The sequence below is a fragment of the Zootoca vivipara genome, chromosome 1 (genome assembly GCF_963506605.1).
Source record: "Zootoca vivipara chromosome 1, rZooViv1.1, whole genome shotgun sequence".
In the NCBI taxonomy this organism is placed as follows: Eukaryota; Metazoa; Chordata; class Lepidosauria; order Squamata; family Lacertidae; genus Zootoca; species Zootoca vivipara.
The window spans coordinates 103,562,223-103,576,138 of NC_083276.1; the positions used below are offsets into that span (position 1 = coordinate 103,562,223).

General features: G+C 43.2%; 1 protein-coding gene across 6 annotated transcripts in view; it reads left to right on the top strand.

Annotated features, from left to right (window-relative positions):
- The window catches only part of FMNL2 (formin like 2), a 195,035-nt gene that overhangs the window by 153,559 nt on the left and 27,560 nt on the right, over positions 1-13,916 (top strand). For all 6 annotated transcript variants that reach the window (XM_035131697.2, XM_035131647.2, XM_035131671.2 and 3 more), the window contains exons 10-13: positions 1,606-1,680; positions 6,827-6,937; positions 10,073-10,222; positions 13,352-13,453. In XM_035131697.2, the coding sequence (XP_034987588.1) occupies positions 1,606-1,680; positions 6,827-6,937; positions 10,073-10,222; positions 13,352-13,453 (438 nt within the window). The remainder of the gene's footprint in view (positions 1-1,605; positions 1,681-6,826; positions 6,938-10,072; positions 10,223-13,351; positions 13,454-13,916) is intronic.

A 13,916-nucleotide genomic window follows, 5' to 3' on the forward strand; every position in this document is an offset into this window, starting at 1 on the left:
AAGCTTGCAATGCCAGTCTGGAAGAAACACCCTCCCAAAATAGTACTACCCTGGAGTGAAATGGGTTGATTACACTAGACCATTGTGCTAAGAAGAAAAAGAAGTCATTGTGACCTCTGGGTAGTGGGAGAAAAAGAAAGAAACAGAACAATTAGGAGAGTGTGACTTTAAGGTTTAAACACATAAGCATAATAAAAGTTAGATCATATTCATGGTTGCCTCCTGATTCCCTTGCCTTAAGGAGTTCACTCTGAATTGAATTCTGTGTCTTGTTCTCGCATTTTCATTTAACTCAGAAGTTCAGCAGAGTCCCAGGGCTTTATCCGCCTGTTCCAGTTGTCAATTGGCAAATGTTCTGCAATGTTTAGAATAGCTTGCTGGATGGATTGCCCTGATTGTGTAGAGAATTTCTGTGCCACCACCAGAAATCCCTAGCAGTGACTGGGATGAGCCACAGGAGTTGTCCACCTGATCGGAGCTCCTGTGAGCTCCGGCTGAAAAAAATAAAACCCTGGTCTAACGCAGAAGACCCTTCCTGCCTCAGTTCTTAGGGCCTTCACCAAGATTGTGCTCTAAGCTCTGCTTCCTCTGTAGTGCAGGAATGGGGGAAAGTTTTGCCCTGCAGGTGCTGGTCAACTCTAACTTCCAACACTGCTAGCAAGCATGACCAATTGCCAGGGTTAATGGGAGCTGTAGTTCAGCAGTATTTGGAGGGTCCAATGGTCTCCACACCTGCTGTAGTATTAACAATATGATTGACTCTGACATGGTCAATTCTTATTTCAATAGGACATGATTGAAGGATCCTAAATAAATCTAGGCCCACATGCTGTTCGTTTTGTATCACACAAATCATACATGCTGTAGCAAGATCAATGATCATAATGAGCTTATGCTAATGGAAAAACTTTTCACTAGGTTTACCAACCCTTTTTTTTTTACAGCTCCTGCTTCTATATCTTTCACAGCAACCTAACCTGCTATAATTATACTATTGAACAGTTTCCCTTTCATAGTGGTTTAATTTCTCTGTGTTAAGGTGTTATTAAAACCCAAAGGAGCAAAGCAGTGAAAAAGTTGCTTTTATGAGAATTAACTTGTCTTTGTAAATGCAAGAGCAAATAAATGAGGTGCCAAATTTGGTTACTAAACATGACCCCACCCCGGTTAAATTAAATAGTGATTTTCCATGTTCTTTTGTATTTTAGAAGCTTATAGTGGGTAAGGTTGCCATATTTCACAACAGTGAAAATCCGGACAGAAAAGTTGTTGAACTTTTTTTGTGCAAAATTGTTGAGCTGTTTTTGGCAACATCGCAAAAGAAAACAAAACTTTTCAAGCTATTTTAAAGGAAAATTGCCAAAGGTGACACTGGGTTGCCATATGTCTGGATTTTCGTGGACATTTTAGTGATTTCTGCCCAGACACTGTTTCTGACTGCAGTATTCTGGATATGTGGTATACTGAATATCAGAATGTCTACTTGACTAGTTCAGAACTCCCATTTATTTTGCTCGTTACAAGCCAAGAGGTATTCAGCAGTGTTTTTAGTACTCCCTCTAGTGTACAGATGTATAACAGAACCTCTCTGCAATTCCTTTCCAGGTTTGTGGGGAAAAGCAGAGGTTTGAGAAGCTGATGGAACATTTTCGAAATGAAGATAACAATATAGATTTCATGGTGAGTGTTGTATGTGTCACCTTACGTCACTTTGGATCATTGTTATTGTTTTCTATTAAGTGTATATTTTGCATATAAATTGGGGGTTTCAAAACTTTCAGCAGTGGGCCTACCTAAAGAGGAAAAAGAAGTTTTAAGCTTCACCCAGATTAACAAAGACAAAATGAATATGGGTTGGATGCATAAGTATTCAGCATGAGCAGTCCTTTGCAGCAGCACATTCCACTCCATCCACGAGAGTCTCCTGCACCTCATGATCACCTTTTGGGAGGGCTGCAGTGAGGAGGACAGAAGGGAAAGCCTTGTTTTGTAAGCACCATTTGGAGGACCCAAGCTTTTGGGCCCACTTGCAATGCTAACCCTCGTTTCTAGGGCCATGAACAACTGGCTCCAAGGCAAAGAAAAGAGCAAGACCGTGTGGGGAATGCAAAAGGCATGAGCAATAGGCATAGCTGCCAAGTTTTCGCTTTTCTCGCGAGGAAGCCTATTCAGCATAAGGGAAAATCCCTGTAAAAAAGGGATAACTTGGCAGCTATGGCAATAGGAGTTGTTTCATTGCTCCCCAAGCAGTGCTGCATGCAACATGCTCGTTTCTACTTAATCACAGGGTATACTTCTTTGGTGACCTCTGTGTTTCTTTGCTGTGTTTCCTAATGGGAAAGCTTGATTGGCTCCAGTTATCGGTCCTAGGCTGCAATTTGAAAAATTTATGATTCAGAAAAAGTGCGTAAGCCACAGGTAGCCAATATAATAATCCAGATGTTGATGAATTGCAGCGCCTTTCATCGCCTCCCATTGTCTGTGCTTACTGTGACTGATGGGACTTACAGTGCACAAGTTGTGGAAAGCACCATGTTGATCACCCCGACTTAAAAAGTCAAAGTGATACTGCCAGGGTCTGGGAAGGCTTATTTTAAAGTAAGGAACAGTGTTAACTGAGAAGTGAAATGAAGTAACTATTTGCAATCTACAGCATGCTTATGCCTCATGAACCAAAGCATAGATGGGGAAGTGGCATGCTATTCCTCTTCCTGTTCTACGGACAAATGTTCCACTTCCATTTTACCAGTTTCCTTGTTCCTAGTTTAGTCACTGATCCCCCACATCCCCTTTTACTGAGAGAGAAAATAGACACTGAGAACAGACAGCACAAGTGAACTATATGTTCCAGCATGAAATTAAAAGGCCACAATTCTGGCTAACAAGATAAGTTTGGCCACTGAACCCACCTGTGCCCTGTTTACCACTGCTGAAATTTCTATGAAGGCAGCAGGGTCTAGCACTTTAAAAAGGTGTTCTCTGGTGTGAGAAGACCAACTTTGGATCATTTAGGCAATGCAATACTTTAAAAATTCTAGATGCTGCTAATAAGGAAAGGCTGGTGTTTGGCAGCAGAAGCCACTCCTCTTTCTCACAGCGAAGGAGCATGTGGGAAGGAGCAAGGCACGGTTGTCCTAGAATCCTCTCCAATCTCATGCGCTGACCAACAGTGAGCAAGGGTCCCTTCATCAGTGTTCCAAAGCAAGAAGAGAGGTCTGCAAAGGCAAGTGCTCCGTCATTGGGACAGCAGTATGTGAACCAACCCTCGTATAAATTAAGAATACAAGATTAGTTGCATCACCTAGTCCAGCATCCTACTTTCCACATTGGCCACCCAGATGTTTCTGAAAAGTCCACTAACACAGAATACCAGCAGTCCTTCATGTCCTCTTCCATCTGGCATTCAGAGGTATATTGCCCCTGAACCTGGAGATTCTATTCCCCTGTGAGCCATGTTTGACAGGTGGGCGGGGCTTTCCACCTGTCAGTCACAATGACATCAGGTGCCTGTGTCAGCTGATTGTCACTTGCCAAGTGTTGTGTGTAGTGCAGCTTTGGCTCTGCTTTGTCTTTTCCTGCCTTGCATCTGACATCAATTGTAGGGGCAGGAGGGTGTGGCTTGGTCAAACAAACTCAAAGACTAAATGAGGAGACCTGGTGGTCCCAAATAGGTGGAGATGGCATGGCTGGCTTGCTGTCAGATTTGTCCCTAAGTGCTAGAGGAGGGAGAAAGATTGTTTTCTGCTGCTCCAGAGAAGCGGACACGGAGCAATGGATTCAAACTACAAGAAAGAAGATTCCACCTAAACATTAGGAAGAACTTCCTGACAGTAAGAGCCCTTCGGCAGTGGAATTTGCTACCAAGGAGTGTGGTGGAGTCTCCTTCTTTGGATGTCTTTAAGCAGAGGCTTGACAGGCATATGTCAAGAATGCTTTGATGGTGTTTCCTGCTTGGCAGGGGGTTGGACTGGGTGGCCCTTGTGGTCTCTTCCAACTCTATGATTCTATGCTTCCCCCGAAAGAGGTGGCTTCTCACCAGCAGGGGAAAGCCTTTGAGCCACCTCAGCTGGCAGTGACATTGAGCTAGGGATATCCAATGACACTTAGGTGTGCTATTCTCTTGACCTTCCCCTGGATCTAAGACTCCTCTTGGGATTCCTGATCACCATCCCCAACTCATTAGGACCTTTCCCCCAGGTTGAACTCCTCCAACCCCCGCTCTCCACAAGACTCATGATAGTTTACTAGACTGTTGTGCTAACTCAAGTGGCCTTTTCATGCATGGTCATATGATATAGCGTTCCTTAATCAACCGTGTAAGCTGCCTGCAAAAGGGAAGTAAGAGATAAAAAAAAACCCACTGTAGAATATTTTTTTACTTTGTTGGGTAGCTAACAGACTGATCATCTGCAAGGAGGAGAAAGTGGTGACGTCTGGTTGACTCAACAGCCACAGGGCTCTTTTTGTCATGAATAAAGCCCACAAGTTCAGACAGTGAGCACAAGTGGTTAGTTTCAGTGAAGAGGGTGGAGGGGAACATCGGACGTGGTCTTGCAGTAAGTCAGCTGATCCATCTAGCTCTGGTTTGACTGCACTGCCTGGCAGAAGCTCCTTGCAGAGATCTTGCAAACACAGCCTGTGGATGCCAGGGATTTTGAATGATCGCATTTCCTCCAGGATTGGGCTAGAAAGGAAGGAGATAAGCAATGGTAGGGCCCAGGCACAGCACTGGAGGCTCATCCATTAGAGTGAATAGAACCCGCCCCAACAGCCTCAGATCACACTCTGCCAACCCCCTCCTGCCTCCTCTTCCTTACTTACAACCAGTCTGGGACACACTGGCTGCCAGCTTTTTCCTCCTTTGTCTGAACTCCTTTATGAAACTCAGAGGAGGATGGAAACAAACCTAGAGTTAGTTGGCTTCGTCTGCCATTGCTTCTGGCTCCACCTGCTGTTGGTCAGCCTGTCTCCCACCCTACCAATCCCTGTAGGCATCTGGCACCACTGTGTGGCAGAGACTCCAGAGAAACGAATCAAAGAACATCCTGTTCTGATAGGCACTAAAGGTAAAAGATTCAGCACAATAGAAAGCAATATAAAGACAGGCAGGGATCACGGGTTTCAAGAGAGAGTTCACTGTTAAATTAGTCCCAGCTGAACCGCAACTGTAGGTGCTTTAAGCAGAACTGGTTACTAAACCCTTTCCTGTCTTAGGGTAGTATAAACCGTCTGCCTTTTGCAAAATAGCAAGAAGCATTTCTCCTTAGAGTGCACTTTTGAGATCTAATTTTGCGCTACATCTGGGAGACAAGACTTTTGTTCATTATGAATAAAGTTTTGGGTCATTTACATCATGCCCCCACCTTCCCCCAGTGACATAAAATAAAATAATTATGCAGAAGGAGCCACTTGAGAATTAATGGCACATGGGCAAACAGATCAGTTATGTCTGTTGCCATCTGGTGTTTAACAAGATCTGCATGTTGCTAGAAACCACCTGTGGGACGTGTGTTTCAAGAGGTTTGGGAGAGGAACTAGGTTGAAGGGGAAAAGAACCAGTCTCTGGTGACCTTCCACGGTTTGTTTCTGAGCCCGTCTGCATTGGGGGAACCCTTTCTGTTCCTTGTATTTTGCTGGTTGCTTATTAGCAGAACAGAAGCCATATTTGTCATAACAGTGTAAAAAATGGGTCAAGCAAGGCTCCACAGCACTTATTGAAACTTGAGCAACTGAGACCCGATGAAAACAGAATGATCACTCTAAGCTGCTGACCTTTAACTTGACATGACACCTGGGCAGAAGAATGGGAAACGCCCCTCCCAAAAGCTTCCTGAAATAAAGAAAAATTGAAAATGCATTCCTAGACACTGTGAAGTGCCATTTTAAAATGATCCAGGTATTTTGCTACAGTAAACTATAGCTCATGATCCTTAAATATGTGCCTCATTCATGTGGAAATGAATGTCAGAGCATCCATTTATTCAGTCCAAATAAATTGTTCTTGCAACGCTGGTTTGTATCAATCAGATTTTGGATTTGTAGCTGGAATGAAGGGAGAGAAGTAGAGATATTAATGATGGAAACTTTAAAACTTGGTCACACCTTTGTGAATTAGTGTCTGAAACCATTCCACCACGTTTGGATCAGATAGTGTTTTTATTTTCCACTGCTGTAGCTCTATATCTATCTATCTATCTATCTATCTATCTATCTATCTATCTATCTATCTATCTATCTATCTATGCATCCATCCATCCAGGAAGCAGGGAAAAGGACTTCTAATGGGTGACTTCTTTTCAGTCCTCTGTTTTTTGCTTGTGTTAACACTACTCTCCCTATCCCTGTCCCAGTTCACGGAATGTGTTTAGCCAGACCTCTTTGAAATGTTCAAGGTGCTGCGTTCTGCATACAGTACCATATTTGTCTGGTTACAGTTCCCATTCTGAAATGCACACCATTCTAGGCACAACATACACAACAATTGGGCAGAGGAATTGCCATTAAAGAAGAGCTTAAGTTTGTAGCATACTCTTTTGCCTGTTGAGAGTGAGCCCAATGAATTCAGTCAGTGGGATTTACTTCTGAGTAGACATATTGTAGGACATCTCCCCTTCTTCAAGACACATGCTTCTTACTCAGAAAACTTGATTTCTATTTTGTCAAGTATAATTCATTCCCCACAAATTGTCAGGCATAATCTTGAGATGGTCTTAAGAAATCCGGGTTGTATACAAGGCAGCAAACATTGCCGTACATGATTTGTCCCTGTGCAAAATGAAGGGTTAGCACTACCAGTTTCCATTTTTTGATGGTTCTTGTTTTACAGGTGGCGTGTATGCAGTTCATCAACATAGTGGTTCACTCAGTAGAGGACATGAATTTCAGAGTCCACCTCCAGTATGAGTTTACTAAGCTAGGCCTGGATGAATATCTAGATGTGAGTACCGCCTGCTTTGGCTTGTTTTGTACTTGGATATGATTATGCTGAGAATTCATTGTTACTTTCTGTGTTAAAAAGAGCCATAGGGAGTTCTTTGCTTTTACTTTAGTTTTTTTTAAACAAACAAACAAAACACAATTGCCAGACATTGGACATACTAAAATAAAAAGCTTCTCACAAAGACAATCCAATGAATAATCAACCACCATCAATACACCCCAATCCACTGCTTGAGGTCTTTATCAAGGGGAAAAATGAATGTTTCTCAGTTTTATCCACCTACCCTCCTCCCTTAGGGGTCACCCTTGGATGAACTGAATTATATTTTCCCATGTCGTATACTTTTCCAGTATCTTATACTTTCCCCAAAAAGGGAGTGCAGCTCTCAGTCCACAAAAGGTTGCCCACCCTGTTTGACCAATGTTTCCCATGCCAGTCTTTCCTTAGAAATGTCCATTATGCCTTTAGTGCTCAATGAGTTAATGCATGCTCCAGCTGCAAACGTCAGTGTCACGGGCTCCTTATAGCAAGCTATTCCTTGACTGCCCCGAGCCATGCCATCTTCAGAAAAAAGGACCAAATTCTCTCGCAGGTTTCTGCTGACCGTTGCCTTGTGAGCTGCTGTTTTTTGCTTACTGAACTTTTGAGGCTGCAACCGGCCCCAAGTAAATGCCAGCCACAAACCTGGAAGAAGTCAGGAGGCGTTAGTAGAATCGCCTCTTAACGCTGCATTTTATGCATGGCGACCACGCGCTTGCAATGCCAAGAAAATGTGAATGAAGCCAGATGCTGTGTACACCTTTGTGCCAACAGAATGCTTCTGCTACAGTGCACCTCCACTGCACTGACCTTACTGCTGAAACAACTGGATCCTTTTCAGGAGTCCCGGCAACTCAACGCTCTCTCTGCTCCCCCGACTTCTCTTGCTCCCCCCTTTCTCCTGCTCATTCTTTTGAGAAGCAGAGCGACATATACCACTCAGACCAAAACTGTGCTAACTGTTGAGGATTCTATTCATTCTGCATCCCTGTGGTTCAGTTGCAGGAATTATACAGTGGTTTCCTTCTTGGCAGCTGTGAGTTAACCACAATTGTGGAGATAGAACAAGCAAAGGATAATATGGGCGTAAGTGAGAAACTACCGTCAAGAGGAAGAAGAAACTTCAGTTGCACACTTGAAATCCCCCACTCCAGTGTCATTATAATATTGCTAATTTCTGCTTCATTATGTTGTTACCCATTCCTCTCTCTGGAATCCCTTGTCTTCCTTGAGTTTTGCACACATTTTTAGCACTTAACATAGGAAACTGCCTTATACGACCAAGTCAGTTATTTGGTCCATCTAGGTCTGTATTGTTTGCACTAACTGGCAATGACTCACCAGTTGCTCTACTGGCCTGGAATTTCTCTGCCTTCCATAGAGAAGCGTATCAAGACCCAGTATTTCATCTAGCTCAGTATTGTCTACACAGATTAGCACTGGCATTTCAGGGTTTCAGACGCCAGGGATTGAACCTTGTGCATACAAAGCATGCACTTCATTACAGAGTTATGACCCATCCCCTAGAATCCATAGACTTTATAATGGGACACCTGAATTGTTTAGAAGGACAGTTAGTTTTCTCAGTGCTGTTTTTCTAGAAAAAGAGGTGCATGAACACCTTCCTTGTTCTCTCATAATGGCAATGGTGCCCATCTGAGAGGCGCAGGGACTCATTTCCAGTGAGTTCCGGCTTGGGAGGAAAAAGCCCTGGGTTTTCTTAATCTCCTCATTGCAGCCAACCTCCCTAAGGCAGGTTGAACTGTGATCTACAAAAACGTGGTTTGTTCTTCCAGTGATGTTCACCACGTGCAGCTCGTAATTCTGACCTGGGGGTGGGGAGCTAGCCAGTTCCTTTTCATCTCAGAAATGGGGATGTCCATAATTAGGTTTGAAAAGCCAATATGAGAGCTGCAGCTGATATTTAATGCTGTGTTGGTTAAATTGCTTCCTATAGAATGAAGTCTAGGCTTGATGTATTGCAATCACATTGTCTGAACGTTTGCACCGATGCTGTTATATAAATTATAAAATAATACTGGCCTCTTAACATAAAGCAATGGGCTTTGGTTGGGTTTATACAGCAAAAGGAATATCTTTTTATTACTTTTTTCCTCTTGCACCTGCTATGAATTTGTGGGTACCAATTACAGTTAAGTTCTTGTGTCCTATTTCTCCATCTTGAAGTGTTTTTCATTCCTCTCTTCCCATGGTGCTCTATTATTAGGAACTTTTAACATGGAGACAGATTTTTTTTGTTGTTGCTTAGAATTCAGCTGTTCTTGCTGCTTTTTGGCTTTGTTCCATTGTATAACATAGTCAAGAGCTTATTTCATGTATTCTGACAACAATACTTTATGTTCCATATAATATGCTTCTCCTGATGCTACAGTGCAGCATGGGGATTATTTTTCACATTTAAACACTCACTTACTCACCATCCCAAGCTAACCCTTTTGAGTTATTTTCATTCAACCTTAGGCTAACAACCCCTCCCCGCTGGTAAGCTCAGTTCAACAAGAAAAACACTTTTGCTGGTAGGGAAATGCCATAACAGCAGTGCTCTTAAAATTCATTACACAGAACCTCCTTTTAAGTCACTGTGAATAATGTGATGGATATTTTTAAAAGTAACTCAAACAAATTGCTTTTTTTTTGGGGGGGGGTTAGTGGCAATTTGGAGTAGATCACATTGCCAATATTATGCATTTAAACTCCCCAACTGAACAAGATGTGCATGGTTAACCTTGTTATCCAGCAGAATCAATGGGAATTGGAGGAGGGAGAAAGAGCAAGTTTCCATTCATGGTTTCCATTCATGGTTTGTTACTTCCATTCATGGTTTGTTACAGGAATGGTGGAGGTGTGAAGCAGGGACTTCGGAGCACTGTGCACCCATTTGCTGCTCTTTCATGTTAAACCATAGTTTATTTTCAACTATGGCTTACCTGAACCCAGGCCTCCATATATATTGTTTTTTATTAGTAACAATGAAATCAACCATTTTAGCAACATGTAATGGTGGTGGAAAACCTGACTTAATCAGTGGTGCTAAACGATGCTGTGCCCCCCTGTCCTCTTTTGATCTTCCAGAAACTGAAACACACAGAAAGCGATAAGCTGCAGGTGCAGATTCAAGCTTATCTGGACAACGTGTTTGATGTGGGAGCTTTACTTGAAGATGCGGAAACCAAGAACGCTGCCTTGGAAAGAGTAGAAGAACTGGAAGAAAATATATCTCATGTTAGTATTGGCGCTTTAAAATGTAGATGTTGGGGGATCTTTCTGGAGGCTGGTTTTTATTTGGTCATTCGATTATTTATCTGGGCATCAAATTGTGATTACAAATGCACTTTATTTCGTTTATATCCATTTCTACCAGTAAAGCTTTTGGTCTTCTATTATTTTTATTGCTACCTTGAGAAGCAAACACACACACTCTTAAAATATAGAGGAAAGGCTAGTTTACCTGGATAATTGGTTTCCATGTGATTTAATATTTTTAGTTCAGTCTGCAGTGCTATGCCTGCTTTTATCTTGGCAATGTCACGGACAGCGTGCCTGCAAGACATCATTAAACAGACACTCTTAATATTACTAGGAACTAAAGGAGGCAAATTCCTGTTAAAGCACAAGAGGTTTGAGCAATTTCTGTCTGGAAGTTCATTTAGAGCTGGACTGAAAAAATGACCTTGGGATTTTAGTCTTGAACTTCATTTTTTTGTCCCTGTTCCAAACTGACACAAATGTGGAAAAAAATATTTACCTGCTGTATAGCATGCAGGCGCATGAAAATGATGTTCAGTTTGTGGATTTCCCAGAAGTGCCTGAGTGATTACCATTAGGAACAGGATATTGAGATAATGGACTCTTTGCCTGATCCAGCAGGCCTGCTTCAGCCTCCTAGAAGAGATTTTCAGAGGGTACAAGGGTCTGAAGTGGGGGTCTGGAGCTCGTAGGAGCAAAATCTGGAACCAGATCTCATAAGGTTACAGCAGGCTTCCTCAACCTCGGCCCTCCAGATGTTTTGAGACTACAATTCCCATCATCCCTGACCACTGGTCCTGCTAGCTAGGGATCATGGGAGTTGTAGGCCAAAAGCATCTGGAGGGCCGAGGTTGAGGAAGCTGGGTTACAGCCTAAGTAGAAGTGGTTGCATACTCCCAACTAGAGTTTTAAAACTTACACAAGCAATTTTGTTAGAAAATGTTTTCCCTATTAGGTCCAACTTCAATATTATTAAACTGCATTTGGGTGTGGGTGTGGGTGATATAGAGCCAATGGTGTTATATCCATATGAATGAAAACTCCCTATATTAATATTGCGTGTGTGTGGTCCTTGTTGTTCTCTGATCATGTTATTGACTCAAAACAGCTCTGGAGTATTTAATTTCAGCTGAATTACAATTCCAGATGGAATCACTTGGGAGAGCAGCTTGACCGAGAACTCTTGTTATAGGTTGGGGTGTGTGTGCTAATTTACATATAAATTGCAAATTCCATGGACACATAGGGGAAAAAAAACACAAATAAGCAGATCTGTGTTTCATACCATAAAAGTGCATGCATAAATCTCTGTAGCTTCCAAGATATACAGTACTGTAAGTGTTTGCAAAGCATAGCTTACAGATTTAAAAATGTATTAGCTGCAGGGATCATGCTGGAATGGGGTGGTGGAGGAGTAGATGTCCCTACTTAAGAATTATTTGATTCTCTAGTTATAAAGGCGAAAAAGGCTGTGTTGTGGGTATTCCAATCTGAAGTACTTGAACATGGCATCACTTCTGCTTGTCCCATGCCAAAAAAGTATGGCTCCGGGTGGTTTCCCACTTGTCCCTTGCTTTTAGGCATGGATCCAAGCAGTTTTGTCTTTGCCATGCTGCTTTCCCCCGGAAAACCCACACTTTGCATGCCCAGGCAGAGACCCCCCCCGACCCCCGAGAGACTACCAGAAGGAATAATGACTCGTGACAACGTGTTATGGAATTAAAATTGGCCACAACTTTATTAAACCTTTCAGATGTAGGAAGACCTTGGCTTAGGCATTGGGTGTGTATCCCTCCCAGCCCCCCAGCCGGGGAACTGAGGCTCCTCAGGGTTAAATCGATCCGGGGAGGGTGCACTGCAAGACGCTTGTGTATGCAGGCAGCCCCCCCCCCATTTCCGACTCCCTTTCACAAAACCCCTTTAATGGGGAACCCTGGAATCGCTGCCGTGGGGTGTGTGTGTGAGTCACCACTTCACACACACCCTCCCCCATTTAGGGAAGTTAGACTAAAGGGTTCCGCCCAAGGCCTAAAACCGCCACCCAAGACTGCAAATTCGCAGTCTTGCCGTCAAGACTACCTACACCTGAAAACCCATTAGCAATCCGACAACCATTCTTGTAGGCCATTCCTGATGTCATCCCGCCAGGGTTCATTTCCTGAGGTGGTGAGGTGCACTCCGTCGGGTCTGAAAAATTCAAATCTGTTGGTTTTAATGTTCAAATGCTTCACAACTCGGCCTCCGATACGCAAGATTGCCAAGCGAATGGCCCTGTTAATTTTTCCCACCACGTAATACAACTCAAGCAGACCAGAGGGAAGACTGCCCATACACGGTCCGCTCGGCTGGCCCCACCCCCACAAGCCGCCGATTGGACAGTTTAAACCAGGGTTTGGAGGGAACTCCAACCAACTGCAACGACAGGGAGGCGGGCCAGCCCAACCAGCTGGTGAGCCCCACGTGGCCCGGTGGTGCTGCGCGTCGCAAAGGGCGCCCACAAAGGGAGGTGTGAGCATTCATTAGCGCTAAATCAGAACAAATTGCAATCAACGGAAAACTCAGTTGCCGTTTGTTCGGATTCAGTGCTAACCTGCTGGTTCCCTGGGGGAAAGTGGCAGGGCAAATGGAGGTGTGGATGGGCCCATCGTCAATTCTAGCCTCCCATCACTATATAGCTCAAATGTAACTATGGTGTTCACAGCTTCTAGAAAAATAAATGGAAGCTGGTTGTTTGAGTAATCCATCACTACCGAAATGGAACTTTGACATCTCTCTCTCTCTCTCTCTCTCTCTCTCTCTCTCTCTCTCTCTCTCTCTCTCTCTCACACACACACACACACACACAGTTACATGGGCAACTCCCACAGCTTTTGACAATGTAAATTCAACACTAAACCTATTGATCCATCACAAATAGACCCTATGATTGTAAAGTTTATGCATGGTTCCTATAGCTCTGGCAAGGGGCTTGTTCTTAGACATTTACAGCATGAATAACTGAATGATATGATGTTTATTACAATACATACTGCATGGAGTCACCACTGTGAATGAATAAGCTTTTTTGCCAATTAACACTCCCCACCCCATTCCTTTTATGTCTAGTTATCAGAAAAACTGCAAGATACAGAAAATGAAGCTATGGCAAAGATTGTGGAACTGGAAAAACAACTCATGCAAAGGAACAAAGAACTGGATGTCGTTCGAGTAAGTATACCGAGTACAGATTGTGCTGCTCAGAGTCAGAGTGCTCACTGGATGGTCAGCCAAGTTGCTCACAAGTATGTTAGACTCTAAAAACATGGAATCTGCTAGATTCACTGTTGCCCCCACAATTGGCTACAGTTCAGTTTACTTGCAGTCTACAGAAGTGTTTTAATCCCGAAGTTTGTGGGCACCTTGGATCGATGAATGGTTTATAACACTTGGTTCCTTTCTGTGAGTCTCTTAGGATGGAATGGGAGGACAGGAAACCAGCCAATATTCTGTAACTGGTATCTTCCACCAGAAGTCAGGCAATCTGACCCAGAACACTATAGGATCTTATTGGGTTAATGGATTGGGTGTGCCATATCATAGAGTCTTCATTACCCTAGGAAATAAACCTTTACAAACTTTCTGATATAGCCAGTTTGTAGCCATGACTGAGGTTCTGTATCCAACTTATTAA